The 27,745-nt window shown below is 44.3% G+C and overlaps 3 protein-coding genes across 4 annotated transcripts; all 3 read left to right on the top strand.

The window, feature by feature from the left end:
- Window positions 1–825: 825 nt before the first annotated feature.
- On the top strand, window positions 826–3,570 carry LOC111844026 (uncharacterized). Of its 2 annotated transcripts, none has more exons than XM_023812098.2 (4): window positions 826–912; window positions 1,952–2,003; window positions 2,276–2,420; window positions 2,586–3,570. In XM_023812098.2, exons 2-4 carry the CDS (start codon window positions 1,961–1,963, stop codon window positions 3,160–3,162), a joined length of 765 nt encoding a protein of 254 aa, XP_023667866.1. In that variant the 5' UTR covers window positions 826–912; window positions 1,952–1,960; the 3' UTR covers window positions 3,163–3,570. The 2 variants fall into 2 exon arrangements, with proteins under 2 accessions (XP_023667866.1, XP_023667867.1); XM_023812099.2 differs by lacking the exon at window positions 826–912 and adding an exon at window positions 950–974.
- Window positions 3,571–7,082: 3,512 nt separating this feature from the next.
- LOC111844080 (T-box transcription factor TBX1) lies at window positions 7,083–11,915 on the top strand. Its single transcript, XM_023812207.1, has 8 exons — window positions 7,083–7,116; window positions 7,736–7,859; window positions 7,944–8,045; window positions 8,315–8,486; window positions 8,572–8,727; window positions 9,208–9,275; window positions 11,213–11,289; window positions 11,842–11,915. Exons 1-8 carry the CDS (start codon window positions 7,083–7,085, stop codon window positions 11,913–11,915), a joined length of 807 nt encoding a protein of 268 aa, XP_023667975.1.
- A 2,339-nt stretch (window positions 11,916–14,254) lies between these two features.
- On the top strand, window positions 14,255–27,437 carry bace1 (beta-secretase 1). Its single transcript, XM_023812259.2, has 9 exons — window positions 14,255–15,235; window positions 19,220–19,308; window positions 20,260–20,476; window positions 20,938–21,075; window positions 21,674–21,808; window positions 23,170–23,271; window positions 24,597–24,746; window positions 25,331–25,502; window positions 26,311–27,437. Exons 1-9 carry the CDS (start codon window positions 14,954–14,956, stop codon window positions 26,550–26,552), a joined length of 1,527 nt encoding a protein of 508 aa, XP_023668027.2. The 5' UTR covers window positions 14,255–14,953; the 3' UTR covers window positions 26,553–27,437.
- Window positions 27,438–27,745: the final 308 nt, after the last annotated feature.

Genomic DNA, 27,745 nt, shown 5'->3' with positions numbered 1-27,745 from the left:
GTATTTATTTAGTTATTTATTTATTTGAAAACTAAGTTTGAAAACTAGCTATTGTCTTTTGACCTGGCTGGAGACTGCTCTGCCTGTTTAAGTGGTGTTTTGACCTGGAATGTTATTCATTCAAAAGAGGAATTAACAAAAAAAAAATGGGTTAGCATAATACTATTCTTTTCAAGGATATTTTTTGTATTTTAAAAATGTATTTTTTTTTTTAAAGAAAAAAAAATCAGAAAAGTTTGTTTAATTCATAGCCAAAATGCATGAAAGAGACTAAAGATAAATAAGTAGTCAGGCAACTCAAATAAACACAAACCACAGAGCTGACAGACCATTCTGAGCATGTCTGTGTGATGCAGCCGGTGGCCTGACTTCCTGCAGGTGAGCCGACTGTTTGAGCTGCTCTTTTTAGAACTGTTTCAAGTCCCTTTGTTATGCAAAGTGAAATGCTGGTCTGATGTCTTTCCATTGTATAATCCTGGCAGGTCATTTAAGGTGCAAAACACATTTACACCACAGTGGGTAACTTTTTCAGAGTGGAAGAAAAACCACTCAAGATGCATTTTTACATCAGAGAAATATTGTCAAAGTAACATTTCGCATTGCTGTGAATTGCAAAGCATTCGTTGCATTACCAAGTTAATTTCACATCCCAGAGTGGGGGATGAAGGGGGGACACAGCAGGCGTTAGTCGGATCTCTGTGCTGCAGTCGGGGGTTTGTTTGTGTGTTTGCTGATTGCTGACTCTTCCGTCGGTGACCTTTGAACTCTGCTGTTGCACAGTGGGGAGGTGAGAGGCTGAGGTCCACCCTCCACGCCGACATGAACTTCACCATCACTGCCACCCATCCGCTTATAAAAGGCGCCCAGCGCTCTATCCTGCTACACTGACTCTCACAGCTCCAGCAACTACAGGTAAGAGAGAAACTCCAGGGCAAATACAGCAGGGGCTTGTAAGAGGAGCACAGGCAGCGAACGTGAGTCTAAGACGCTTGGAAGAAGGGAACAGAGTGATAGATGTGAGATTGTATAAAGTATAAAGTAATATTACATGGCTGGGAAAATGTAGAGAAAGAATTAAGGTGATCATGTTTGTCCTTTTCAAGACGTTTCTCATTCTATGCCAGAGAATAATTGTAATTGTCATTACCGTCTTGTGCATTTACATAGAGATCATTTTCGGACAAGCATTCCATAATAGTATTATGCTATTTCATGGTCAGATATGCATTATAAAATAACGGTGTAATGCGCTATTGTTCCAGAGTTTGCTTCTAATGTATTTTTGTAATGAGGTCAATGGATGGGGTTAAAAAAACACAATGTAATAAAGCTGGGTTTGAGTTTCTGGAGTGCCTTGCTTAAGCTATGCTCTCTTTGGCCTTAAAAATTGTTTCTGTTTGTGCTCCTTTGGAAAGAAGGTGTGTGAGAGAATAAACGGTAGAGAGGGAGGACAAGCAGATTTACACAAAATGCTGTCTTGTGTATTGGGTGTCTCCTGGAGAAGCAGGGTCCCAGGTCTTTGACGTCAAACTCGGTTTCATTTGGTGGGAGTTTGCTTTTATCTGAGCAGGGGTGCTATTAGTCACACAGTAACAAGCCGGATTGAGGTCCGAGGTCCATGTGATGCGCTAGCGAATTAGGTAACATGAGGAATGCAGAATAGATAGCAGTAGGGGGGTAATCTTATTGTAAGCCTTATAAATATGTGGTCAGGAGATCCCTGCAGTGAGTGTCTGCACATTGCCCACAAGGATTATAGACACTTTTGGTAGTAACTGGCTAAGAAGACAATGGACATTGTTTGTTGTTCCACAGGGCAAAGTGCCTCGGTTGTAGAAGGATATACCAACAGAGGAATCACTAATTACCTATAACCACAGTCTTACATTTACTGTTTTTCACTTGGACCTTGTTGGCTTGCTTACTGTATCTATCTTTTGCTCTCTTTCAGAGATCCACCATGAAGTTTGTGGCTCTCGCACTGTCGGTCCTGCTGGCCGCAGGTTAGTATTGGTATCGGCTACGGTCACGTTGCCCCAGAATCTAGGAATAAAACAAAGAAATGCACCATTTATAATGATCAGTATCTACTACTTTATGTATTATAATAGAGATCCTCTGCTGAACCTGAACAAGAGTTCAACAAACAATAAAATTAATGGGTGTAAATATTCTTCATATCAGTGCATCTGGAGTAAATGCTTCTCTAAAGGCAGAATTAATTACTAGTATGTCTCTAGCACATGGCAACCCAAGTCTTTATTTTTAACACCAGGGGCCCATGCACGAGTCCTGCAGGCTGATGCCCCCTCTCAGCTGGACCATGTGAAATCGGTTATAGATGTGTACCTGAATCAAGTGAAGGAATCAGTGAACAAAGCCCTTACTCATCTGGATGATACAGAGTACAAAGATTACAAGTAGGTCTATGTCATCCCACCCCATGATGGTCTTGTCCCCTGTAAATGTATATCTCTGTCCTTTATTCTCATGTTATCCTGGACATGCCGCTAATCTGACTTAATTCTGTTCAGCTCCACCAGATGTCTCAGATCTTTCCTTCTCTCTGCTTTATCACCCAATAGGCAATACATGACTCAGGGCCTCGACAAGGTTCACGACATAATCACGAAATCCGCAGACACCGTGGTTCCCTATGGTCAGCAGCTGGCGGTCATGACCGAAGACACCCGCACGAAGATCATGAATGATATCGATGGCCTGCGCACGCAGCTGGAGCCCCAGCGTGAGGAACTGCGCAAGGTCATCCACAAGCATATAGAGGAATACCGCGAGAAGCTGACTCCCGTCTTGAAGGAGTACACAGAGAAGCATCGTCAGGAAATGGAAGCGTTCCGGGTGAAGATGCAGCCCGTAATAGCGGAGTTGCGTGAGAAGGTCGCGACCAACGTCGAGGAAACCAAGTCCAAGCTGATGCCCATTGTGGAAGCTGTCCGTACCAAGGTGAACGAGCGCTTGCAGGAGCTCAAGGAAATGCTTGAGCCCGTTGCCCAGGAATACAAGGAGCACCTGACTAAGACATTCACCAACCTGAAGGACGGTAACCAAGACATCCAGAACAAGCTAAAGCCCCTGGCTGAAGAGGTGAAGGAAAAGCTATTAGCCATGTGGAACGTCATCAAGGACCACGCCCACCCCTAAACGTCTGCCCACTCACCTGCCTCGCCAGTCACTCTCCTACACTTTAATGGACACACACAAACACATGCATAAGACACGCTTCGCAAGCACCACACCGGAAACACCTTTGTGTCACAATCGTGGCAAATAGAAACAGAAAAGACAATGAGCTGATTAACATAGACACACATTATAAAGCTTGCTCTGCATTGGTGGCAGGTTCTGATCTGACCAGTGGTGTGATTCCTGTAGGATGTGAGGGCAGTGTGTGCCCAGCCACCGTGTTTGACGTCTGTACATCCCAACTGCTGCTTGAACCCCACCCTGCCGCATGGGTTCTTCTTTTTTAACCTTTCAGCTTTGTAATCTTCACCCCAGGCCTCCAACCGATAATGTCTGACCAATAAAATCTATATCATTTAATACCAAGTGTCTTTGCCCTGGGTTATTTATTCATTGTTCTAATCGCTATTGCTGGACTTCAGTACTATTCACAGGATTATGAAACATCGAGCAAAGCTGCGGGTTTTAATGCAGTCCCAAAGAAAGAACACACAATGAACTGTTCACTCAGGGACTCTAAGTATGCTACAGTGAATTGTTGACATGCTGTTAAATGACTAAATGAGTGATGATAATGAAAGGAGAACATTCCTTCTGGCACTCGTGTCTCGTGGTGGTGTGTGGCTCAGCAGGGTGGGATGCTGTGTCTGTAAAGGTTGTGGGTTCGAATCCCTGGGTTGGGTGAGTGGTTTCCCTGCTGGGCCCTTGAACAAGGCCCTCAACTGTGAGCCTGCTTTTTTTGTAATTGTGTCTGCTACATAAGTGAGATGTCTTTTTGGCTATTTGCTTCTGCTCCCTCCATAGGATACAGGCTTTAGTTAACAACATAATATTTGCCAAACATTCCCATAAAGCCATACTAGACATAGGAATGGAATCATCTAACCCATTTGACAGAACTGAATCTGGTTTTTGTTTGCTGAACCCCTGTGGCTCATACATAACACACCAGAAATGGACCCTGGGTTGAGACTTCACCATACACCTTGTTGTGATGGAGATTAAATGTCCTCCATTGGCAAATAAGCTACTATAACACATTTACCAGCTGAAATACCTTCAGGAAACCAAAGCAGTCTAAAGAAGTGTGTTTGAACCATTTCATATAAATATATAATGTCATACAATGAAGGGCTTCAAGGGGCAGTGATTACACTGGTTTTCCAGAGAACATAATAATTCAGCACCAGCAGATATTCAGCCAATACATCAAGCATATGAAAGTTATAAACATCAATTAAAAAATGTCAAGGGAAACACAAATCAAGGTTACCACATGGATGGAGTATGGCTGGAGTATGCCTGGAGTATTATAAAAAATACAGGACGAAACGCTGCACTGTTATTTCAACACACTTCAACTATGTGCCATTAATGCAACAAAATAAAAACATGCAAACCCTAGCAGAAAGGTTAGGGGACTGGTCACTGGGAGACTGGATGCTGTCACATCTGTCACAGCATAATTATAAGTGGGTTGATTAATGAGGGAAAATAATGAATCTGGTCTTCTATTGACAAGCTGAGGCATGACTTTGGGAAGCGTTTTTTAGGGAGGGAGATGGATTAGGTGCCCCTAGGTTGTATACTTCAGCACCATCCTTTCACCTGCTCTCTTATCTGCGGCATAATGAGCAGCTTTTGCGCTTCAGGCGCAGAAAAGGATCAGAAATCATACACAAACTAGGATTACTATTAGGAATAAACAAGCCTTTTTCAACCAAATCACCTGTTCTCAAGATTCAAATGTAAAGCATTTAAAGTAATGTCAAATGCATTTTATCCTTTTATTTTATCCAGGGCAAAATTAATGTGTTGCTGTTTGTCGCGCATGAGAATCTGAGAGCTGGCAGTTGGCAGCATCTCCAAATGTTGCATATAGGGTCAGTATGTCTGGCAGGACAATAAAGACGATCTATGCTTAACTCAGAGTGTTCACTTTTTTAATGATTACATTGGACTAAGTGCTGTTCAATGTGTTCAACCCTCGTCATTAGGAAAACCTGAGCCAAAGGAATATCAAACCAGGCTTGAGCAGCTTTGTAAAATGGTGACAGAAGCCCCCCTTTTTCCTGGCCCCTTAGCTCCAGGGTATCTGTGATTCTTCACGTCTGATTGTCGGGCCTTATGGGAAAGGATGCTTATCAGTAGACTGTGACTATCCAAGATGGCTGGAGGGCTGACGTGCTGCCTCACCCAGGACACGGGAAGATTGGAGTTCAGACAGACCAGTGGAGATCCTGAAGACTGATGGCCAAAGATTTACATCATTATTCTTGAGTCCCTTGATTCTTGTTTGGCTTTTATTTGTGGACCTGGGGGGTGTTTGCACAGTGTGTGTCCCTGTGCAGGATTTTTTTTTTTGGAAATACAATTAGTTCAGTGTTGAGTGGTGCCAGACAACTATGCTTCTTCATGATTAATGAACTTGTAGTAAGAATGAATTGATTTTTATTAGGCAACACAAACAATTTTGATGGCTTAATTGGTGGTAGGATCAGGTGGTTTCCTAACCCGCCTCTCCTGACACTATAAGAGCAGAGCCGTCCGCCATTGCATCATCGCAAATGGGCCTGCTGTCGGAGGGGACCGGTCCAGACAGAACCAGCTAGTTGTGCTGTCACGAAGGAGATTTTGGGGCTTGTTGAGCCTGCAGTAGCATGAACGCATCCAGGTGCTTGTGCTAGGATGGCTTTACCTTGTCATTAGCATCACACAACAAAACATCACCGCATGCCCTGGAGATTCTGTGAGAGCTACTGAGGCTAACAGTTGTGGCACTTTGGCTGTTCTCGCTACTGTTAGCAATGAGTTCATTCTAAATAAGAAAGGAGCTGAAATAAATCAAGCGACTTGGATGTCTCAGAAAAGTAGCTTTCAGAAGCGGCTAAGATTGAGAAGCAGCGAGTGATTGCATTGACAAAGCTTATTAAAGGGAAGGCTTTTACACAGCTGCAGTCTGATAAAGATGGATACCCAGAAAAAATCTGAGGACATACAGCAACATCTTTTACCTATTTATGGTGGCCGGGCGGTGACACCTAGCTGGACAACAAACGTCATTCAGCAGAGAGACCCAGAGATGGACCAGTGGGAAGAATCACCCTACGGATCTGGACCTGAAGGACTGGCAGGCAGATGGACATTGCCTTTGAGTTCTGCAGCCATGGAGTGTCTACCCACAGCTCACATGGATGGTATAGAGGCTCCATCTTTGTTAATTACCATTGCCCAGAGGTGGGTGGTCCAGGTCCAGAAAGTAAAAATCCAGACCAACCAGTTGAGTACTTTGTGATGTGACGGTGACTCTTTATACTTAGCTGGTTGCTTGAAAGAATATCTTGGTCTGAAACTTTACTTCCTGGACCTGAACTGAATCTGCCTTTGTCTAATTAATTATTCAAGATAGATGCTTGATCAGTGTCTTTTAGTTTGCATGTTGTCTGTCATTTGCATGTAACGTATAACATCTATCTATCTATCTATCTATCTATCTATCTATCTATCTATCTGTCTGTCGTTCGTCTATCTGTCTGTCTGTCGTTTGTCTATCTGTCTGTCTGTCGTTTGTCTATCATCTATCTATCTATCTATCTGTCTGTCGTTTATCTATCTATCTATTTATCTGTCATTTGTCTATCTGTCTGTCTATTGTTTGTCTATCTATCTATCTATCTATCTATCTGTCTGTCGTTTATCTATCTATTTATCTGTCGTTTTGTCTATCTATCTATCTATCTATCTATCTATCTATCTGCATGTCCTTCTTGTGGTGGGCTCATGTGGATCTTCTCTGGTTACACCCACCCTCCAAAAATATCCCATTCAGAAGACCCACTGTCCTTAAAGTTGCCGGTAGTTCGTTTGTGTGAAAGACCATGCCAGATATCAGACATGGGCCGGCTGCCCAAGGTGTCCCTCAACTTCCTGGGATAGGATCCAGGTTCAGTGCATCCCTGCACTGTAGAAGCAATTATAGAATATGGGCTATTATTCATTTGCAGAATAGCACAATACATCTGTAGATTCATTACAGTTATATGCTGTTTGTATTCTTTGGTCTCCCGTGTTGTAAATTGCTGGACGGTTTTATTAATACCCCCTACTCGCTCTCCTCATTTATTTGTTTGTTTCTGCTCTGATGGCAGCATCCTCTGAGCTTTCCTTCATCTCTCATCGAATACTTACAGCGTTCTGCCTGTTGTCAGTGTTTCTATCTTCTGTACCTATTCTGGCAGAAAATTTGGATGCACAGCATGTTCTAATGTGTTGTCAAAAAAAGGCTATAAAATCTTCATGCAAACGGCAAAACACTCAGATAATTCTGTCCAAGTTACTTCATTCCACCTAATATGTAGTACATCTACTAACAGGAAATGCTGAGAGTAGAGATACAAACAGTATCATTTTCACAGCTTTAACAAAAAGAAATACAAAATTACTAATATCTCACTCTTTCTTCTCTTCCCCTCTCTCTTGCTCAATCAAATTCCCTCCCTGGGGGGGGTTTCCATCCTCTCGGGTGTTACAGAGGCTGGTAATAAGTGTGTCAAAGCCCCCCAGGTTGCCGGGGTCAAAGTTCAACTGGAGATGAGTGCACTGTGGAGGCAGTTTGACCAGCTGGGTATGGAAATGATCATCACTAAGGCAGGAAGGTTAGCATGTCGGGCTCCTGGTACCACAGATGGACATTAGAAGCTTGAATGTAAAACAGCTGATTTATTATTATTGCTTGTCAGGCGGATGTTTCCCACATTTCAAGTCCAGATTTCTGGAATGGACCCAGCAGCAGAGTACGTTCTCCTGATGGACTTCATCCCTGTGGATAACAAGAGATACAGGTGGGAATCCTCATTCCCACAGAGCAGTGTCTCCCAACCCGGTACTCGGGACCCACAATCGGTCCATGTTTTTATTCCCTCCCAGTTCCCTGCTCCCCAGTAGGGAGCTGAGAGGGAGCAAAAACGTGGACTGTCCCCAGGACTGGATTGGGAAACACCGCTATAGAGACACATAAATGTTCAGCTTGAGCTGAGTTGGCCGTTGACACGGCGCTCCATGAGGCTGCCTCTCTGATCAATCCCTCTCGCTCCCCACCTCATCCCCCCAGGTATGCATTTCACAGCTCGTCCTGGCTGGTGGCAGGACAGGCAGACCCTGTGATGCCAGGCAGAGTGCACTTTCACCCTGACTCCCCCGCCAAGGGTGCCCAGTGGATGAAGCAGACCGTGTCCTTCGACCAGCTGAAGCTCACCAACAACCTGCTCGATGACAACGGACACGTGAGTGTCCTCTGGGCGAATGCGCGGCTCCGTAATTCCCATGGAAACCAAACTAATACTGTACATTTTGCATATATGTGTACAGATAATGTTAAACTCCATGCACCGGTACCAGCCTCGGTTCCACGTGGTGTTTGTGGACCCACATCACAACTACCAGCAACATCCCCACCAGAACTTCCTGACCTTCTCCTTCAGTGAGACTCGCTTCACTGCTGTCACCGCCTACCAGAATCACAGGGTACTGTTCCAGCGTCCAAACACAGTGATTCTCTGTCTGTGGCCTTCTAACAGTACCAAAGGATAGTGCTGCAGCTCTAATGACCAAGACTCCTCATAAGTGTCTGCTGAATTAGTCAGGAAATTTCTGCAGCTGATCATATTTGTTGAAGGATTCAGGTCTAAAAATCATCAAAACATCATAAGGCACACTTGTGCCTGTAGGGTCTGGGATAGGCTCCGGGTTAGGCTCTAGCATAGGCTCTGGGATAGGCTCCAGGTTAGGCTCCGGGTTAGGCTCTGGGTTAGGTTCCAGGTTAGGCTCTGGACCCTCCGTGAACCTGAACAGGATAAGCGGTTAAAGAACATGGATGGATGGAATAAGGCACACTCTAAAAATATCCAATTTGAAGACTCTTGCAATCCTTAATACTTATTACATTTTATATTAACTTTTGTTAATTTCAGTATCTCTCCCCTTTGTTCTTTTTCACCCAATCAGATCACCCAGTTAAAGATAGCCAGCAATCCATTCGCCAAAGGATTTCGGTCCAATGACACAGCTGAATGGTAAGATGCAGACAGGCTGCATGATATATTTTGTCTTTTTTTCCATTACTTGGGATATCTCATTTGTGAAATTCCTGAGATTTGTGAAGGTGGGTGACTTGTGGATTGATTAATAGCAAAAATTATATTGTGTAACTTAATTCAATGTCAAAAGAATCAGTAACACTTTACTTGTCGGAGTACAAAACACAATTCATGTGTTTTGTGCAGTTACATATTTGTTCATGATTTGTTCATGATTTTTACTTGAGTAGTCACTGAGTAACTAAGTTACTTGTGCCCCTAAGGTAAAGTGTTATCAAAATATCCATTGTTTTTAAACAATATATGTGACTATGTTTTTAAACAATATATATGTGACTATATATATAAAGATTATAGCAGGGGTGGCCAATCTTATGCTAAAGGGGGTAGTGTGTATATGCAGGTTTTTGGGATAACCTTTTGGGACAACCTGTTCAAACCCAGATGTGAGAAATCTTCAGCCTATCAGTCCTCTAAGTATGCTGCATTCCATTTACCACAGAGGTCAGAACTTGGACCTGGGAATGACGTCACACCCAAGTTAACGCCATTCCAGTTAACCAAGGAAAAGTCATTTAGCAATACCAGGGACCTGTTTCAAAAAGCAGGATTTCTTTCGTAGCCGGATAACATATCGGATTTAAGGTACCCTAGTTTAAATAGCCTTTATCTTCATTCACTTACATTTAGCCCAGACCACCTTAAATCCGACAAGTTATCCAGCTAACCAAGAAATCCTGCTTTCTGAAATGGGCCCCAGTTCTAACCCGGTTAATTGTTAGCCTTTGTTCGCAATATCGATGGATAACAACAAATTACATGGGATTTCGCGCATAAAAACACCATAGTAACATGTCCACAGATAGTGGTTGGACAGTACTGTGTGTACGACCAGTTTTAAGAGCCACAAATAAGACGCAAGTATTAATAAACAGTATAAAACTACAGCTTTAACTTCTGTTGATAAAGGGCACAGCCATCCTGAATTCTGAGGTCAGGCTTGTGTTGATTCCTCCGAGTTCATGAGTCAGAATTTCGACTTCAGGAAGCATCCCATTTGAAATTTCTGACTAGGAACTCGGAATTTCCAAGTTACCAGTTCAAATGGAACGCAACATTAGTAATCTAATTAGGTAGTTGCAGCGGAAAGCCGCAAACCCACCAGCTCTTTCTGGATTGGATTGCCCCCCTGGATTATAGTGTATATTAATTAATAACTGACATCTCAGCATTTAATGATGGCTGTTTTCTTAAAACCAGATAGGAAAACTGGTTATGACACTAAACCTTTTTTTATTTCCTGAAATCCAACTGCTCACATCAGGTGATAATGAAGCAAATACCCCTTTAGTTCATGAAAGTTTTATCAGATTTACCTGTACTTTGAAACATACTGGTTTTCAAGCCAAACTTCACACTAGAAAATGGAGGGATGATTTTAACCATATATATAGCACGTGGCCTCACTCTAAAGCATTCTGTGGGGGGAATGTGTGTGTGTGTGTGTGTGTGTGTGTGTGTGTGTATGTGTGCGTGTGTGTGTGTCTGCTCTGCTGGGACAGGCTCCTGACTCGCCACAACCCCATTATGAGATAGATGGGATTTTACTAGGAAAACTATGTAAAGCACTTCCCTCAAAACATACAATAGCATGTCCACTCTTTGGGTCACAAGTGCATTTCCCGACATCTGGTACATACGTCCGCTTTGTGCTTATTCTAGGTCTGCAAGATAGCATTGATTTCTGCAGACTTGGCAGTGATCCCAAATATCATTAGCATGGCTTATGAGCCACCTTATCTCGTGATGTTGAGGGGTGTGTGTAACTTGTATTGGGTTACAAGGATTTTTGTGGGAGTGGGAATATTCTTGTGCTCCAACAGGTGCCCTATAATCTCTTTCTCATTTCCCAGCTCTCAGGTGCAAGGAAGTAAGCAAGAGCAGAACAAAGCAAAGCAACGGCACCAGAAGAAGCAGAACCAACATTCAGGTTCGTAACTTAGTGGTGCAGAGGTCAGCTGCGGGAACATCTCACAGGGGGACCTGGGGGTTACCTTGGTCTGTCACATTAGTTCATTGCCAGGGTTGGACAGCTGGGTGCCTCACCTTCTCATAACTTTACAGTGCGGCATTCTGTGAGCTGGCCACCTACAGGGGTGTGGGAGAAATCAGGCGAATACCTCCCTCTCTCTTCCAACTGTGTTATGATGCATGAAGAAGTCTCTGCAGTCTGAAAGGAAGCAGGTGGCTGACAGGATGCACATTTAAGGAGTTATGCGATGGTCGTCATTTCTTTCGATTTGGAATGGGTGTTTAAGCAATGGGAGAAGATCTATGAGAAACTGAATAACGAACTATTCCAAGACAAAATGGGGGTGGACCATTGTGACCTCTGTATGATGAGCTGACTTTCTGACTGGTAACAGTACCCTTAAATGCAATATCTGTTAAAATACATTCTTATTGACAAAGTGCATATGGATGAAAACAACAAAAAGGTAAATGATAACGTAAACTCTCTCTCTGTCGCCTCTCTCCACAGATGTGCCCATCAAGCCAAACAAAATCTCCTCCACCTATGTCCTAGGTCACTCTACCCCCAGTAAACAGTCATAGTGGTCCCACCTGCATGATCTACACGCCCAGGAGGTGCAGACATAAAGTTGGTGCCCTCCTTAGGCAGAAGAAGAGGTGCTGCTAGGCTTTTATCTCTGAGAGCCCTATCACTTGTATTTTACCAGTCTGCTTTGCTCTTGTTTTCCTACTGAGGCAGAGTATAAAAAAGTGATGCAACCATTCGCTTCACAGAGCCTCCTTCATGTCAGTCCATCAGCTGCCTGCTTCTCCTTTACTTTGCCTCTAAAGTCTGATACTTCTGTGCACCGACGAGAAAAAAATAAAATCAGCCCAGACACCTGGGCACATCTGTGTGGTTTTACATCCAAAACCTTCCTTCTTTCCTCCCTTCCTTCCATCCTTCCTTCTGTCCTCCCATCCTTCCTTTCTGCCTTCCATCCTTCTTGCCTTCCTTCCTCCCTTCCTTTGTGTCTTCCATTCTTTCTTCCTGCCTTCCCCCTTTCCTTCAATCCTATCTTCCATTCTTTCTTCCTGCTTTCCTTCTTGTCTTCTGTCCTTCCTTACCTTCACCCTTCCTTCCATTCATCGTTCCTTTCTTCCTTCCTTCTTTCCTTCCTGCTTTCCATACTTCCTGCTTTCTGTCCTCCCTTACCTTCACCCTTCCTTCCATTCATCCTTCCTTTCTGCCTTTTGTCCTTCCTTTCTGCCTTTTGTCCTTCCTTTCTGCCTTTCCTTTCATCCTTCCTTCCTTTCTTCCTTCCTTCTTTCCACTATTCAATGCAATACTGGGTAATAATAAACCCTAAACCCTAAATGCATGTGAAATGTAGGTCATAAATCATTTAATAAATTACGCGAGGGAGTAAAATCCAGCTGACTTTTGGGACCTCTGCAGCTGAACCTGAGATTGCTGCTGTTCATTAAAAACTTGCATGTTCAGTTGCAATATTTTGCTAACCTTTTGGAATTATTTTAATTTCGGCAAAAATGGCACCTAAAATGTGGCCTGGTTAGTTTGCTTTAACAAACAACAAGCAAAACATTTTATGTTTCCATACCTTTACGGAGAAAATGGTTTTTATCATGCTTGGTCATTAATGATAAAACTATGCGAACCTTTATGACAATGGACTCTTGATGGAGGGTAATTGGATACCAGTGAATTCAGTTGTGGGTGTGACCTGCCCTGTCTTGACACAGTATTAGTTACCGACTCTTCACAACAGATATCTATTCAAGTGCAACATGACCAGATCAGAGTTGATTTCAGACAACCTCAGAAGAAGAGCTGGTGAAGCTTATATGACTGGATAGGGACATGGGCAAAGGTCATGGTAAGAGTGAAGTGTGCATCCTTTGGAGGTTATAAAGAACCGCAGGGAAACAGCATTGGGGCATAGCAGAGATCCCTTTGCCAAAATCTCACTTCATGTGGCTGCTGTAAGAAAATCCTGAACAAGAATGCCGCTCATGGAAGGACACTACAGAGGAAACTGCTACTCTCCAAAACACGCACACACAGGTTTGTAATTATATATTTGTGGAGAAAACTCTAATCCCAACATGACGACCTTAACCCCTACCTAGCCCAAACCTTACCCCTAAGTAACCAAACAAAATACGAGAATTTTGGTTGCATTCACAGATCTTTGTGGGGACCTGAAAAATGGGGACAATTTAGTCCCCACAATGTAATATAAACATAATCCCCCCCCCCCCTCACACACACACACACCGCTGCATCTGTACTGCATGTTCCACAGATTTTCTGGGACAATTTTCTGTGGATTGATGAGAGAAAAGTTGAACTCTTTGGAAATCAACAAACAAAGCAATGAACTCCAACACCATGGCCCCACCCCAACTACGAAATACAGGGGGAAGAAGCATCATTGTTTGGGCTGCTTCGCTGTCATTGAGGGAACAGTCAAGTGAAAATTACATTCAGTCCAAGACTTGGACTCCCTACCTCCACCTAACTGAGATGCTGTGCCATGACTTGAAGAGAGCTGCTCACAAAGGAAATCCCTGAAATACGAAAGAACTTGAACAGCTTTCCATTAAAATTCCTCCTACCTGTTGTGCAAGTCTGATCAGCACCTACATTTAATGGAGGTTATTGCTACTGAAGGACGCTCTACAGCTACTAATAAAGGGTTCTCACTAATTTCCTAGCCTAGAAACACCAAAACACCGTGTCGATTAAAGATATCAAAAAGTACAATTATTTGTGTGTTATTAGTTCAAGCAGATCGTACAACGCGCGTATTTGCATAAAGCGAATAAAATCGCATCAAGCGCATACACACAAAACTACAAATCCCAGAATGCTTTGGCCACCAAGACGTACCGATTACCCTGGTTCAGCTTGGATGCTGACAGCGCCGAGAGGGAGGCGGAGAAGAGGGAAGAAGCAGTAGATTGTATTCGGGGAGGAGATGCGGATTATGGTGGACAGTAGGGCGGCAGGTTGTCCGTGTGACTGAACGATGTCAGGACAGGCAACAGCACCGAGAGTCGCCGGGTGTCCAGCCTTCGCTTTCTGACACCCGGAGACATTTAAAGAGAAGTATTTTATTTTGCTCAGTTTTTAAATATTTTAGTCATTTATATTTTTATCCTCGTTGATCTGGTACTGGGAATTTCCTTATATTTAATATGTAATCTGATATTCACAAATACAGGACTATATCACACAAATATGTTTTTGTTACGTGTGTCAGTTTTACCTGTTTTTAACATTGATCAGGGAGCGGGAGGTTATGCATAAAAACGGCAGTGGGGCGTAAAAGGTGGCAGCACATTTCTAAATTTAAACTTAAGGACCACAGGAGGAAAACAGCAACATCGGGAAAAAAATAACAGTCGGCTCTTTTTTTTGTACAAAATAACGCATAATAATAACGGTGTCGGTACTTGGATAACAGCATCTAAAATTTACGCCGGACCTATAAACAGCAATGCTGCAATAATTATTACAGGCACCAGAAAGCACGGAAAAGGAAGAACAAGTTCGGGTTAGGAATAAGGAGAAGGGCTAAAATAAGAGTAACACTTTACATTGGAAACGTCTTAAGATGGAGGCACCCTGGCTTCTATGGATGATGCTTTGGACACTGTTCGGTAATGCGAGCCCCGACTCCGGGCGCGACGTGCCGGAGCCGCTGGCCATTCGCGTCCCTCTGCGACAGGGCCTCCCGTCTGAAGCGCAGCCCGCGGCCAAGCAGCGGGCCCCGGGTGCGAGCAGGCGGCGCAGGGGCGCCGAGGGCATCAGCTTCGTGGACATGATCGACAACCTCCGGGGCAAATCTGGACAAGGTTACTACGTGGAGATGGCAGTGGGGACTCCGCCGCAAAAGGTAAGGTCATCCCCAAGCACCCTCTGCAGCGGTGTCCCGGCTGATACCCGGGCACCTGCACCCAAAACCCTATCCTGAACCAGTCAGGATGCCCTTTCCGTCGTACTGAGCCATCTCAGGTATTGCATAAAGTATTAACTTTCATCTGTACTATGAGTCTTAACGTAGTATGTGTCTATATTAACTTTATGCCGCTAGCTTACTCACGTTTAGGACTTTTTAAATAACATCTGGTTATCATTGTGAAATCCTCTTTCAGATCACAGCACTGGTGCTCTTTGATTATGAATACCAATGTTTTTTTTTTTTTTTTTTTTTTTAAATCAGGGAAACATCTGGATTGTTGTCTGGATAAGAGGTCTTTATATAACAAATGCATTTTATGGGTTTCCAAGAGTGTTTGTGTGTGTATAAGTGTGTTTGGGAGAGTGTGTGTGTGTGCGCGTCTGTGTGTTTGTTGGGTGAGGGAAAGAAACGGGACAATTGTATGCATCCTTTCTGCCAGCTGCGGTGCAGGGAACGGGGTGGCACTAAGGAGGGGGGCGAGGCATTATGCTGGGGGGTACCCCCAGAAAGCACTTTGACTGAAGTTGACCTCCCTTGGCCCCTCCCTTTTCATACAACCAAAACGTTTACAGCATTTTTTTTGAGAAATACAACTCTTAACAAATGAGAAAAAAAAATCAAGAAAATTGCTGCACAAACTGAGCGGATAATGAAACACAAAGCTTGAGTTATATGAATCTATTTCCTTTGGAGCAGGGGATATTTGTCCAACCAAAAAAATTATATTTTTTAACATATATATTTGTGACCTTGACTACAGAGCAAGATACAAATGTCATGGAAAAGGACGGCTGCTGGTTACTTGAAATCCTGTGATAAAATGTTGGCTTGGTTGTTATTTGATGCTTACAGATATAATTAATGGATTTTTGTGGATGAACAAGACTGTGTTAAGTAGCGTTAAGTTAGGGAATCGTGTGCTGGGAGAATGTCAGCGATCAGGTGTGTAGGAGTTGGGGGGCAGGGTGGGACTTGCACCCCCTAATATTTAATTTGACTTCATTCGTCTAAAAAAATATAACTTTAGCTTAATTAAGTTGTGTCCCTCCTCAGTATCAAACTTTCTCCTGTGCCATTGTCAGCTATTTCCCATCAAATGCCATTGGACGCGAGAGAGGTGAGGAGTTATCAGTGTTTCCCGGTAATGGAGACAGATATGGGGGTGCAGCGGAGACCTTCATGCATTTCCTGTGGGGGTCCCTGGTGAGGCAGGATGCAGCTGTCTACCCTGAACTCTGGTGGAGGGAAGCGAGGGAGTAGAGAAGTATCGTGAGTCTGCTTACCCATCAGAAATATATGGAGAGGATGGGGTGGGCGGGGGGGGGGGTGTATAAGGTAGCAGACACCAGAATTTACTGCAAGGTGATGACTGGGATTTTTCCTGTGAATTCCTGTGCATTGATTGGCTGCAGCTCTGCGGAAGAAATTTATTAATGTGTGACTTCGGTTTAAGTCGCTTACATGGAAACTGATACCACCGTTTTGCATGTCAGTCATTATAAACAGGAAACGAGTGGCGCGATCTGCCCCCAGCTTTCTGAAAAGTTCGAATGTAGAGGCAGGATTTCTGTTTCTATTACCATTTACATTAATTTAGGAAGCACCTTTGTCCAAAGCTATTTGCCAATTATCTCTGCCAGTCATGAGTTTTGCAGTACCTCTAACCCTGGGGATTACGTGACACCTCACGTGATGGTCAATTCTTTGGGATTGAAATCTTATATACTGGGATAAAACTGGATATTTAATGTGGATCATTAAATGAGTGATGCCTTATACTGACACTGTTGAAGCCTCAGAGGAGCAGTCGCTCTGTTTGCTGTCCCCACAGTCCTGTGTCTGTGTTCTTCGTAATCAGCTGCTCTTTGCATTGTCTCTTGTCCCTGCTCCCCTCCTCTGCTGATTGCTGATCTCAGGTTGCCCTTTCTCTCTCTCTCTCTCTCTCTCTCTCTCATTCTCTGTCTCTCTCTCTTACTCTCATTCTCTCTCTCCCTGTCTTCATATCGGATTGTGCCCAGTCAGTTGAGTCAGTCAGTCAGACTGCTAGTCTCTGGTGTCCAGTAGGATGCGAATCAATAATTCATTTGCCCTTTAGATACTTTGATGAGCTTCCTGGCACTTTAGTGACCGTGGCTGGAAATGTAGTAATTCATAATTTTTCGCCTTTCATGTCCATGTGGAGAATCGTATCCTCGTCCAGCCACCTGGCCGGTCCCTGGGACACGTTTGCTTCATATTCCCGCAGACTGCTGGTAACCTTCCTGATTGTTTGCTCAGAGCTGTAGGAATCACTGTTCGTTCAGACCAGCCATTTCCACTGCTGAGCCTTGATAATTAGTGGCCCACAATCTACTTGTTCCAAAGAACACATATTTCAGTTTATAACAGGGGTGCGAAACCTGATCCATGGAGGGCCGGTGCAGGTTTTTGTAATGGTCTCTCAATCAGCCAATCACAGTGGGTCCCCAGGACTTGAGAGCCACTGCTTTATTATTGGCTGATTGAGAGGTCATCCCAAAAACCCACATCAGGTTCCCCACCCCTGGTTTATAATATTGCCTGAATACTGGTTTAAATGGCCATGAGTTGTATAATGTAACAGATGATTGCGGTGCACAGTCAGTTTCTCCTTTTGCAGTATAGTGGTGGCCCCTCTATAAATAGCTATAAATAGTAGCTCACGATACACATATGCTACAGCTGAGTGTTGAATGGAAGTTTTAATTTGTAAATCTAACCTCACTGTGCCTTAATACTCATTTTCAGTGTGTACAATCACTCTCGGTGTTACAGTAATAGTCTGTCATCGTCTCTCAGCAGAAAATATCGAATTACAATCTGCGTCGCCAGGAAATTGTGAAGATTCTGATTTGCATACATGTTTATCCCGTTAACTGTGTCAGCCTTTAATTGGTTCAGGTTCAACCACTGAGCTTCGAAACTCACAATATTAATTTCACAGTATGTATACAGGGATAATATAAATTGAGCCAATTTAAAGGTCTGCTGCTTCAGGTCCCCTCAGATAGGTAGTGATGGGGTCAGTTTACTGCGCTAATAAGCCAACGATGAAGACAAGGGCACCAAGTCAGTGGTTAGGCTGCATATCAGGCGGCAGAATAAGGTCTGGTGTCCAAAACTGCTTACGCTGTTGAGGGTTATGTCTGGCCTGCGGCCCCCCAGGAAGCTAACAGCGAGAGGCAGGGGGCTCCCTGGAGGGGGTGTCTGCCCATTGCAAGACATCACATGCATGATATCACACCATGGGAGGAAATCCAGAGAACATGGGCAGGGTGTGCAAACTCCACACAGACACGGCAGTGGTGGGGATGAATGACAAAACGCTCGCCACGCTGCTCATGTCACACACCCCCCGCCAATGAAGGAAAATACAGATTCAACCATCAAGACAATATGGTAACACTTTACTTGAGGGGGCACAAGTAACTCAGTAACTCATTTACTACTCAAGTACAAATTATGAGCAAATATACAGTAGTAACTGCATGTGGTAGATGAACCGTCATGATTTATTAATGATGAATAAACATGGGATCAGTACAGAACTTTATGGTTAATTAATGCATTAAGTAAGAGTGTACTACCACATTATTTGTGTCCCCTGAAATAAAGTGTTACTGAAAATAAAATTGAAAATGAAAACGATTAAACATTAATTTCTTGGTAATAACAAAGACTGAGACTAACATGATTCTATAAATTGTTATATTGTTTACATTGTATATTATTTTTTTATTCCTACTTAGGTTTTTATATTATTATGTGAACTGTTTTTGTCAACACACGGTTTGGATTTTATTACTGTTTCCTAAGGTGGTGTATGATCACTGGTTATAAACGGGAGCAATTACTATCCATCACATTCTTTAAAATTTGCTGTGTGTACGTGTCCCACAGCTGAACATCCTGGTGGACACAGGCAGCAGTAATTTTGCTGTTGGAGCAGCAGCTCATCCTTTCCTTCGCAGATACTACCACCGCTCTCTGTGAGTACACTGCACAAACTACCAACATATTCTGTTAGTACACTGCACATATTACCACCGCTCTCTGTGAGTACACTGCACAAACTACCAACATATTCTGTTAGTACACTGCACATATTACCACCGCTCTCTGTGAGTACACTGCACAAACTACCAACATATTCTGTTAGTACACTGCACATATTACCACCGCTCTCTTTGAGTACACTGCACAAACTACCAACATATTCTGTTAGTACACTGCACATATTACCACCGCTCTCTTTGAGTACACTGCACTTACTACCACCACATTCTGTTAGTACACTGCACGTATTACCACCACTCTCTGTAAGTACACTGCAGATACTACCACTGCTTTCTGCGAGTACACTGCACTTACTACTGTCACATTCTGTTAGTACACTGCATGTATTACCACCGCTCTCTGTGAGTACACTGTACGTACTACCACCACATTCTGTTAGTACACAGCATGTATTACCATCGCTCTCTGTGAGTACACTGCACATACTGCCACCGCTCTCTGATTACACTGCACTTACTGCCACCACATTCTGTTAGTACACTGCACGTATTACCACCACTCTCTGTGCGTACACTGCAGATACCACCATCAATCTCTGTGAGTACACTGTAGATACCACCACCACTTATTGTGAGTACACTTCAGATACTACCACTGCTCATTGTGAGTACACTGCTCATTAGTTCACAACACTGACATCTAGTCTGTACTAGGCTTTCTGGTGGCTTGCTCTTCTTCACAATCCTCCTATTATTATATTAGTATTTGAATTATTTGCTTAATTTGTATTATTATCCATGGCTAAAGACTTGAATAAGGGAAGATTTATACTGGAGATATTTAGACCTACTACATGAGGTTCAGCTCAAACCAACAACCATCTGGTGCAAATATCCTTAGTGTGTTTGTATTCTGCTTTTCAGATCAAGTTCGTATAGGGACCTTGGCCACAGTGTGTATGTGCCATACACGCAGGGCCGCTGGGAAGGGGAGCTGGGCACCGACGTGGTGTCTGTGCCCCACGGACCCAACGTTTCCCTGCGGGCTAACATCGCTGCCATCACACAGTCCGACCACTTCTTCATCAACGGCTCCAACTGGGAGGGCATCCTTGGGCTGGCCTACGCTGAGATTGCACGAGTGAGTGAGTTAGATTGGATCTCGAAAGGGTGTAGGATGGAATATTCTCTCATGCCAACCTTGCATTCAAGGGTAGATGTGTAGTGGAAGTAGATGAAGGATAAAAGATATAGGCCTTCTATCAAAATGGGGAAGCGAGTATGGATGAGGATATTGGAATATGAATCCCCGCTTGCTCAGAGAGGGGTGGAAGTGGACAGGTGTGTAAGACGCATGCAGGAAAGGTACAGCAGGATATCATTATTTCTGTTTCATGCCCAATGCCTGAGACATGTCTACTTTAATTACAGTACCTGTGGGACTCCTCTCCGTCTTGACCTTGACCACCTCCAAACTAGACGAGAAAGATTTTATGACCGACACACACAGGCATTTGCACGACTGCCGACTGAAAGGTCAATAAAGACCAGAGGAGCCATGTTTTCTCCGCAACCTAAACCTTGTCTTCTTTCTGCCTGAAGCCCGACGAGACGCTGGAGCCCTTCTTCGACTCGCTGGTGCGGCAGACCACAGTTCCAAACCTCTTCTCCCTCCAGCTGTGTGGCACCGGGTACAGCCAGAATTACAGCCTGGACAGCGCTACTGTGGGGGGCAGCATGGTGAGGCCAGAAAGTGGACGAGGGGGGGGGGGGGTTAGCGCTGTTACTAATCATCTCTGACCACATTTAGGATCTCTGCCATGGCTCCATGTGTGTGAACTGCTTGTTCTCTGCTTGTTCTCTGCATGTTCTCTGCTTGTTCTCCCCATGTCGTAGTGGGGTTTCCTCCGGATACTCCAGATTCCCCCCACAGTCCAAAAAACATACTGAGGTTCATTGGAATCACCAGAATTGTGCGCGTGTGAGCGAATGGTCTGTGAGTGTGCCCTGCGATGGGTTGGTGTCCCATCCTGGGTTATTCTCCGCCTGGTGCCCGTCGCTTCCGGGATAGGCTCCGGACCCTCTGCAACCTTCAATAGGACAAGAGGTTACTGAAAATGTGGAGAGAGAGAGAGAGAGATATGTATGTGTGTGTGTGTGTGTGTGTGTATCAATCTATTTTCCAAACCGCTTATCCTTCTGGGTCGCGGGAGCTTATCCCGGAAGCTACAGGCACGGGGCAGGGAACAACCCAGGATGGGGAGCCAGCCATCACAGGTGTGTGTGTGTATATATATAGAAATATGTGCTGTATGAAGTTTTCCTCTCCTGTCCTCAGATCATTGGGGGGGTAGACCCCTCCCTGTACGTGGGCGATCTGTGGTACACGCCGATACGCCGTGAGTGGTATTATGAGGTCATCATCGTGCGCATCGAGGTGAATGGGCAGGATCTCAACATGGACTGCAAGGAGGTGAGAGCCTGGGTGGAAAACGCTGGTTGGTGTTGTGGGTGTTTTCCTGCTCCTTGGCGTCTGTGTGAGTGAAGTGCATGTATTTGTACGCTGTGCAGTTCATGTGAAAGTGCCACTCTCTCCTTAGATTCAGGTCAGGTTTAACATGCCTGCATCCGCATGGATTATTCTTAAACCGCTGCTTAAACAGACAGAGAAACACAAGAAAGATACAGTAAAAACATTGGTAAAAAGTTTTTAAAATAATGCAGTTGATATCAGGGTTGGGGCCATTCCGGAATGCATTAATCAATTCCAGTCCAAATCAGGAAATTGGGAATTGGATTTGGAAAAAACAATAGGGAACAGAATTGGAATTGAATTTTAATTTCAGGGAGATTTAAATTCCAGCTCCAGTTCCATTTCCTGATTTAAATTGGACCCGGTGAATGTATTCTGGAACGCGCCAACTCTGTCTGATTGCTATAGTGAGCACAACTTTAATCAGCTAACAGATTGATTAGAGATGTCACCTAGGATTACCATTATAAAGAGTGACAGTTACTCTCAGTTCCTGGTTAAATCTATGCTGTAGCTGATGTGATGGTGAAGGTGAAACTATGAAAGCAATAGCAAAGAACCCTGACGACTAACATGGAAGGTTTTATGTTTACTATTAAATTAGTCTTTTATTCCATTTGAATACTGGGTAATGTTTTAACCCGAACGGCACCCATTTACTCTTTATATTCACGTCTTACTTGTCATTTTTCTGAATATTTACAGCATTGTATAGCTCATGAATCTACTGATGGCTCTCAGATGTCTTAGCTCAAAAGTTACTGAACCATTTTCAAAATCTTACCAAACCCACCATTGTCTGTTCGCTGTTCCTGTGGATGTCTTGTTGTAGAAAAATGGATCCAAAATGGGTCAGTTTTGAGATATTCCAGTCTTTTGTTTGGTTGGACACACACACACCCAGAAAGGACATTCTAACCACTGGGAAACATGATTTTTTTTTATGTGGATTCAAAGGAGGTTAGCTTATTTAAAAATAGACATTGCATGGAATGACCCATTAACAAAATTTAGGCCGTATAGAGACAGGGGTTTGGCAATGAAGGCTCTCCGAGAGAGTAGGTCTAAAAACCCATTTGTACTGGGAGAGTCAGTGACTGATTATGTCTGATATTCACCAAATATCTAACTGTGTTCTGTGGCCTCTGTCTGTACTCATAGACAGAGTGTGCTGGGGACTGATTCTTCCAGTCATTCATGGCGGGAGAGATGGATACTCGTCGAGTCTTTTTATAAAAAGGTGGTCAGGCTTTCCCTTGTTTACATCTCCCCCCCCCCCCACCCCCACCCCCCCGCCGCAGTACAACTATGACAAGAGCATCGTGGATAGTGGCACCACCAACCTCCGCCTCCCCCGCAAGGTTTTCCAGGCCGCCGTCAAGGCCATCGAGGCGGCCTCCTCGGTGAGCTCACCCCTCCCTGATCCCGGCCCCCCCAGCACTGTCCCTGAACGGGGGGAGGTCCCGGCCTCTCAAAGCAATGTACACCAGCCTCTCCATTGATTTCATTGCATCAGCTTCCTGTTTGTAACCTCATGTAATAGAATAGATGTAACGTCATGCCTCACATGTCCTCCTTCAAGAATTTACTACTGATAAAAATGGAAACTTAAGTCATGTTTTTTACAGTATGTAATGATATATGTGTGTGTGTGTGTGTGTGTGTGTGTGTGTGTGTTTAGAAAGAGAGAGAAAGGGAGAGGAATGTAACAATACCATTGTTTTCATACTGAGTACTCGTACTCGTACTTGCTTTCTGGTACTCACTGATACCAATTAGGATGTCTAAAAAAATAATATGCAATGTTTTAATTTAAAAATTTCGGGATAACCATTATCGAAATCATCCCACCACACACACACACACACACACACACACACAATCACAATCACACGTGTGGCACTAAGCAAGGCACGTAATTTTTTTTAGGTGGAAAAAGAAAACGTGAAAGCATGAATAAACGATATATGGAAAATCCGTTAATCTTCCCAGATGGGGGGCAGTGGGGCGGGACATGCTGATTAGCGGTGCTGATTCTCGCCTTTTAGTCTCTGCGGAAAATAGTACCTCAAATAATATTACGCTCTGTGTTTATCACCATTTTGACATTATGCTGGGAGAGCTTCTGTTATTCTCACTGCAAGAGGGTTACAGTTTGACATTTTCTCTCTCCACGCCAAGCCAGTGTTTGCTGCATGGTGGGTTTTTGCGGAGGGCTGCTGGTGGCGATTCTATCATACTCTTCTTTATGTTTAATTTTTACATGTTTAATGACATTAGTAGTGTTGTACGAACCTGCTTTTGTGCCTCCTCTGGATAGTTTAGTAGAGCACAGTTTGCAGACTGCTTTGCTTTTGTTTTCATTCTTAACTTTGAAGCATCTCCGCATTGCAAACATTTTCTCCCGTTATTTTGCTCTATAATGATATCGCTGAAACGTCATTACTTGGTATTGGTTGTAGGCAAATGCGTCGGTGTTACATTGTTACAAGGACGAGTACATAAGGACGGTATCGGATCCAATATCGGTAGTAGTATTGAGATCGGTGCTTTCCTAATATATAAGAATTCCTATCTACTCTACCAATGTACAAAAGGCAAATGAAGGATGTTGAACATACTTAACATATTCACCAGTTTCATTGATTCTGCTGTAGCTCATCATCACTTTCATTACTGTATGCCCTCCCTTCATCCCCATCCCTTACCCCCCCCCCGAACTCGGCAGACCGAGCAGTTCCCATCAGGCTTCTGGCTGGGAGAGCAGCTGGTGTGCTGGCAGACAGGCACCACTCCCTGGCACATCTTCCCGGTCATCTCCCTCTACCTGATGAGCGAGAACCGCAACCAGTCCTTCCGCATCTCCATCCTGCCGCAGGTACGGCGGCGGGGGAGGGGGGGGGCGATTGAGGCGGCCCTGAACCCCAGGGGCGTCCTGTGAAAAGGGCCGGCGGTGGAGGCATCGCCAAAGGACGACAGCAACTGTCTGTGTGCTGTTATGGCCATTAGTCTATCGTTCCACGAGTCCTGGCCTGCATGCCTCTGTTGATGCCTGGACCTGTCTCGCTTTTTAACTGTCCACCACTGAATATTTCTTATTACTAAGAATATAATTAATACTTGCTGTTGCTTTTCTGCATTGGGTTTTGGTCATACCAAAATTCTTACTTTTGTTATTTTTTTTTTGCAAAAAAGAAAAATTTGTATTGCAAATGCTTCATTTTTGTATTTGTTATAAAACAACAATGGCATAGCAGTTTGATATTGCTTTTGCATTTTGATACAACCACTGATGTAACCGTTTTTTACAGGAATAACATTAGTTTCTAATGTGAGAGCTGCAGACTTTTAGACGGTGTCGTATGCTTAAATGCTGTGTTCGTTGACTGGGGAATGAATGGCCAGTGTTTTCGAGCGTCTGCTGTCCTCCGTGCTTCTCAACGGGGGCCCGTCTCTCGGCAGCAATACCTCCGGCCCGTCGAGGACGTGGCGTCGGCACAGGAAGATTGTTACAAGTTTGCCGTGTCCCAGTCAAGCACCGGGACCGTCATGGGCGCCGTGATCATGGAGGGCTTCTACGTGGTGTTCGACCGCCAGAGGAAGCGCATCGGATTCGCCGTCAGCACCTGCCATGGTACGTGGGAGGGCACGGGGCACGGGGAGAGCACTGTTTGTGCTGTCACCATGGATATCATTCACGAACGACTCATTTTTTTGTGCTCCAATGAGTGCGGTTGTGCTGAAGGTGCAAAATGGACAAAAGCACATAAAGGCACTGCATGCCTGGCACTGCATGCCTGCCAGTGCTTTAGCCCAGCATGCTTTTCATTAACAAACTGGAATTCAGTAAAGGCAGTTACACGGGTTTTGTTAATCCCCCCATGGGGTCATGGGGGCCCTGGAGCCTATCCCAGGCAGCAAAGAGCACAAGGAGAAGGTAGACCCAGGACAGGATGCCATTACAGAGCACATACATCCAGTCATATACTTAGGGTAATTTTGAGCAGTGTTTCTCAAACCGGTCTTTGGGGACCCCAGACGGGCCATATTATTGGTCTCCCCCAATGTGGACCATCTGATACGTTGCCTGGCTTCAGAAACACTGATTTCGATTGGACGTCTTCGGACTATGTGAGGGATTCCTCCGGACGTGGGGAGAGCATACACAGCACACATACGGGGCTGAAGGCAAGACCTGAATCTTCAGCGCTGGAGGTTTGCGCAACCTACTGAGCCAACAAGCGACCACTGATGCTGTTAAATTAATTGGTTGAATCTGATGGGTTTAGCGACCAGGTGGAAAAAAACACTGCTGGGGTCCTTCTGTCACGGTTTAAGAAGTCCTACTGAACCGTCGACCTACATGTAGAGTTTAACAGTCCTGCCATACAATGACCGGTCTTTTTGTGTGTCACCCGCCCCCCCTCAAATTTCTGCCTCAGTTCACGATGAATTCCGGACAGCTTCGGTGGAGGGCCCATTCCACAGCATGGACCTGGAGGACTGCGGCTACAACATACCTCAGACAGACGAGTCTACCCTGATGACCATCGCCTACATCATGGCTGGCATATGTGCTCTCTTCATGCTGCCTCTGTGCCTCATTGTCTGCCAATGGCGCTTCACCCGCTGCCTCCGTCTGGGTGGGGGCGATTTCGCCGACGACATCTCTCTCCTTAAATGAGGAGGGGTAAGGGGGTGAGGGGGTGGGACAGGGGGTGAGTGGTGTCACGGGAAACGAGGCAGGCCAGCACACTGGAAATAGATGTTGTTTTGTACTATTCTGGTGTGCGTATCGTCCAGTGGTGCGGGTCAACATAAGGAGGCACCAGACGCATCAGAACTTAAGAACAAGCCAAGAGAGTAGAAGACTTTATCTCCCTATTTCACTACACGGGGAGGAGAAACTTCACTTTCCACTCCAGTTCAGAAATGCAGGCGGTGGACTGCCTCACTGATCCGCGTTTTGGGGGAAGCGGTTTTGGCTGGGATTTGGGTAGAGCTACTATGAGCGTTTGTGCCCGCTTTTGCACATGGGTAATGCTGCCTTGTATCTACGACAGAGAGATGGACTTTGGGGAATATCAATATTTTGTTTGATTTTCACATCAGCAGTGCCAGTACTCCCTCAGCAGTGTCCCCCTGAAATAGAACAGAAATGCTAGCCGTACAACATTTTCTTACATAGACATATGCAAGAACATATGTTTAAAGGGAAGAATATCAACTATACTGAATTCTTAAGTTGATGTGATTTGGCACATATCTAGGTCTTTTCAAGGGTTATTAATTCAAACTTTTAAGATGTACAGTCTTTATATGCAACTGCACACCCCAACTGTTCAGTCCCCTCTTCAGTTATAGATATGAATAGTGTTGTGATTATAGCAAATAACATGTATAAATGTACACAAAAAGAACGATGCATAGAGAAGTACATCTAAATGAAGTCTAATGAAGCCTGCAAGTTCATCTGGTCTGTTTGATTTGCTGTAAATAATTTGCCCTGGATCTCACTCAGGTGAACCTGACTGTACTGACATTCAATAAAGTACATAATATAATCGTCTCGGAGTAATGACCTCACTAGATGATCCAGTTCTCCTGGCTCAGGGCATGTCCATAAAAGGTTATGCAAACAAGTCCCAGTTCATTCCAGTAAGAGTGTGACCTCCTTCTTTTTTAAAGAAAAAAATGCTTCACGCTTACATCCCTGAAAACCATTAATCTACTAACCATTAATCCTGGTCACTGGGGAGACTGGAACTCATCCATGGCAGTACAGGACACATGGCTGCAGTAGATCCCTGCATGGGATGCTGGTCAATCACAAGGCACACAAAACAGCCCATTTAGAGATGCCAGTTACCCTAACCG

The sequence above is a fragment of the Paramormyrops kingsleyae genome, chromosome 17, assembly GCF_048594095.1.
Source record: "Paramormyrops kingsleyae isolate MSU_618 chromosome 17, PKINGS_0.4, whole genome shotgun sequence".
In the NCBI taxonomy this organism is placed as follows: Eukaryota; Metazoa; Chordata; class Actinopteri; order Osteoglossiformes; family Mormyridae; genus Paramormyrops; species Paramormyrops kingsleyae.
This window is presented reverse-complemented; position numbering and strand designations above follow the sequence as displayed.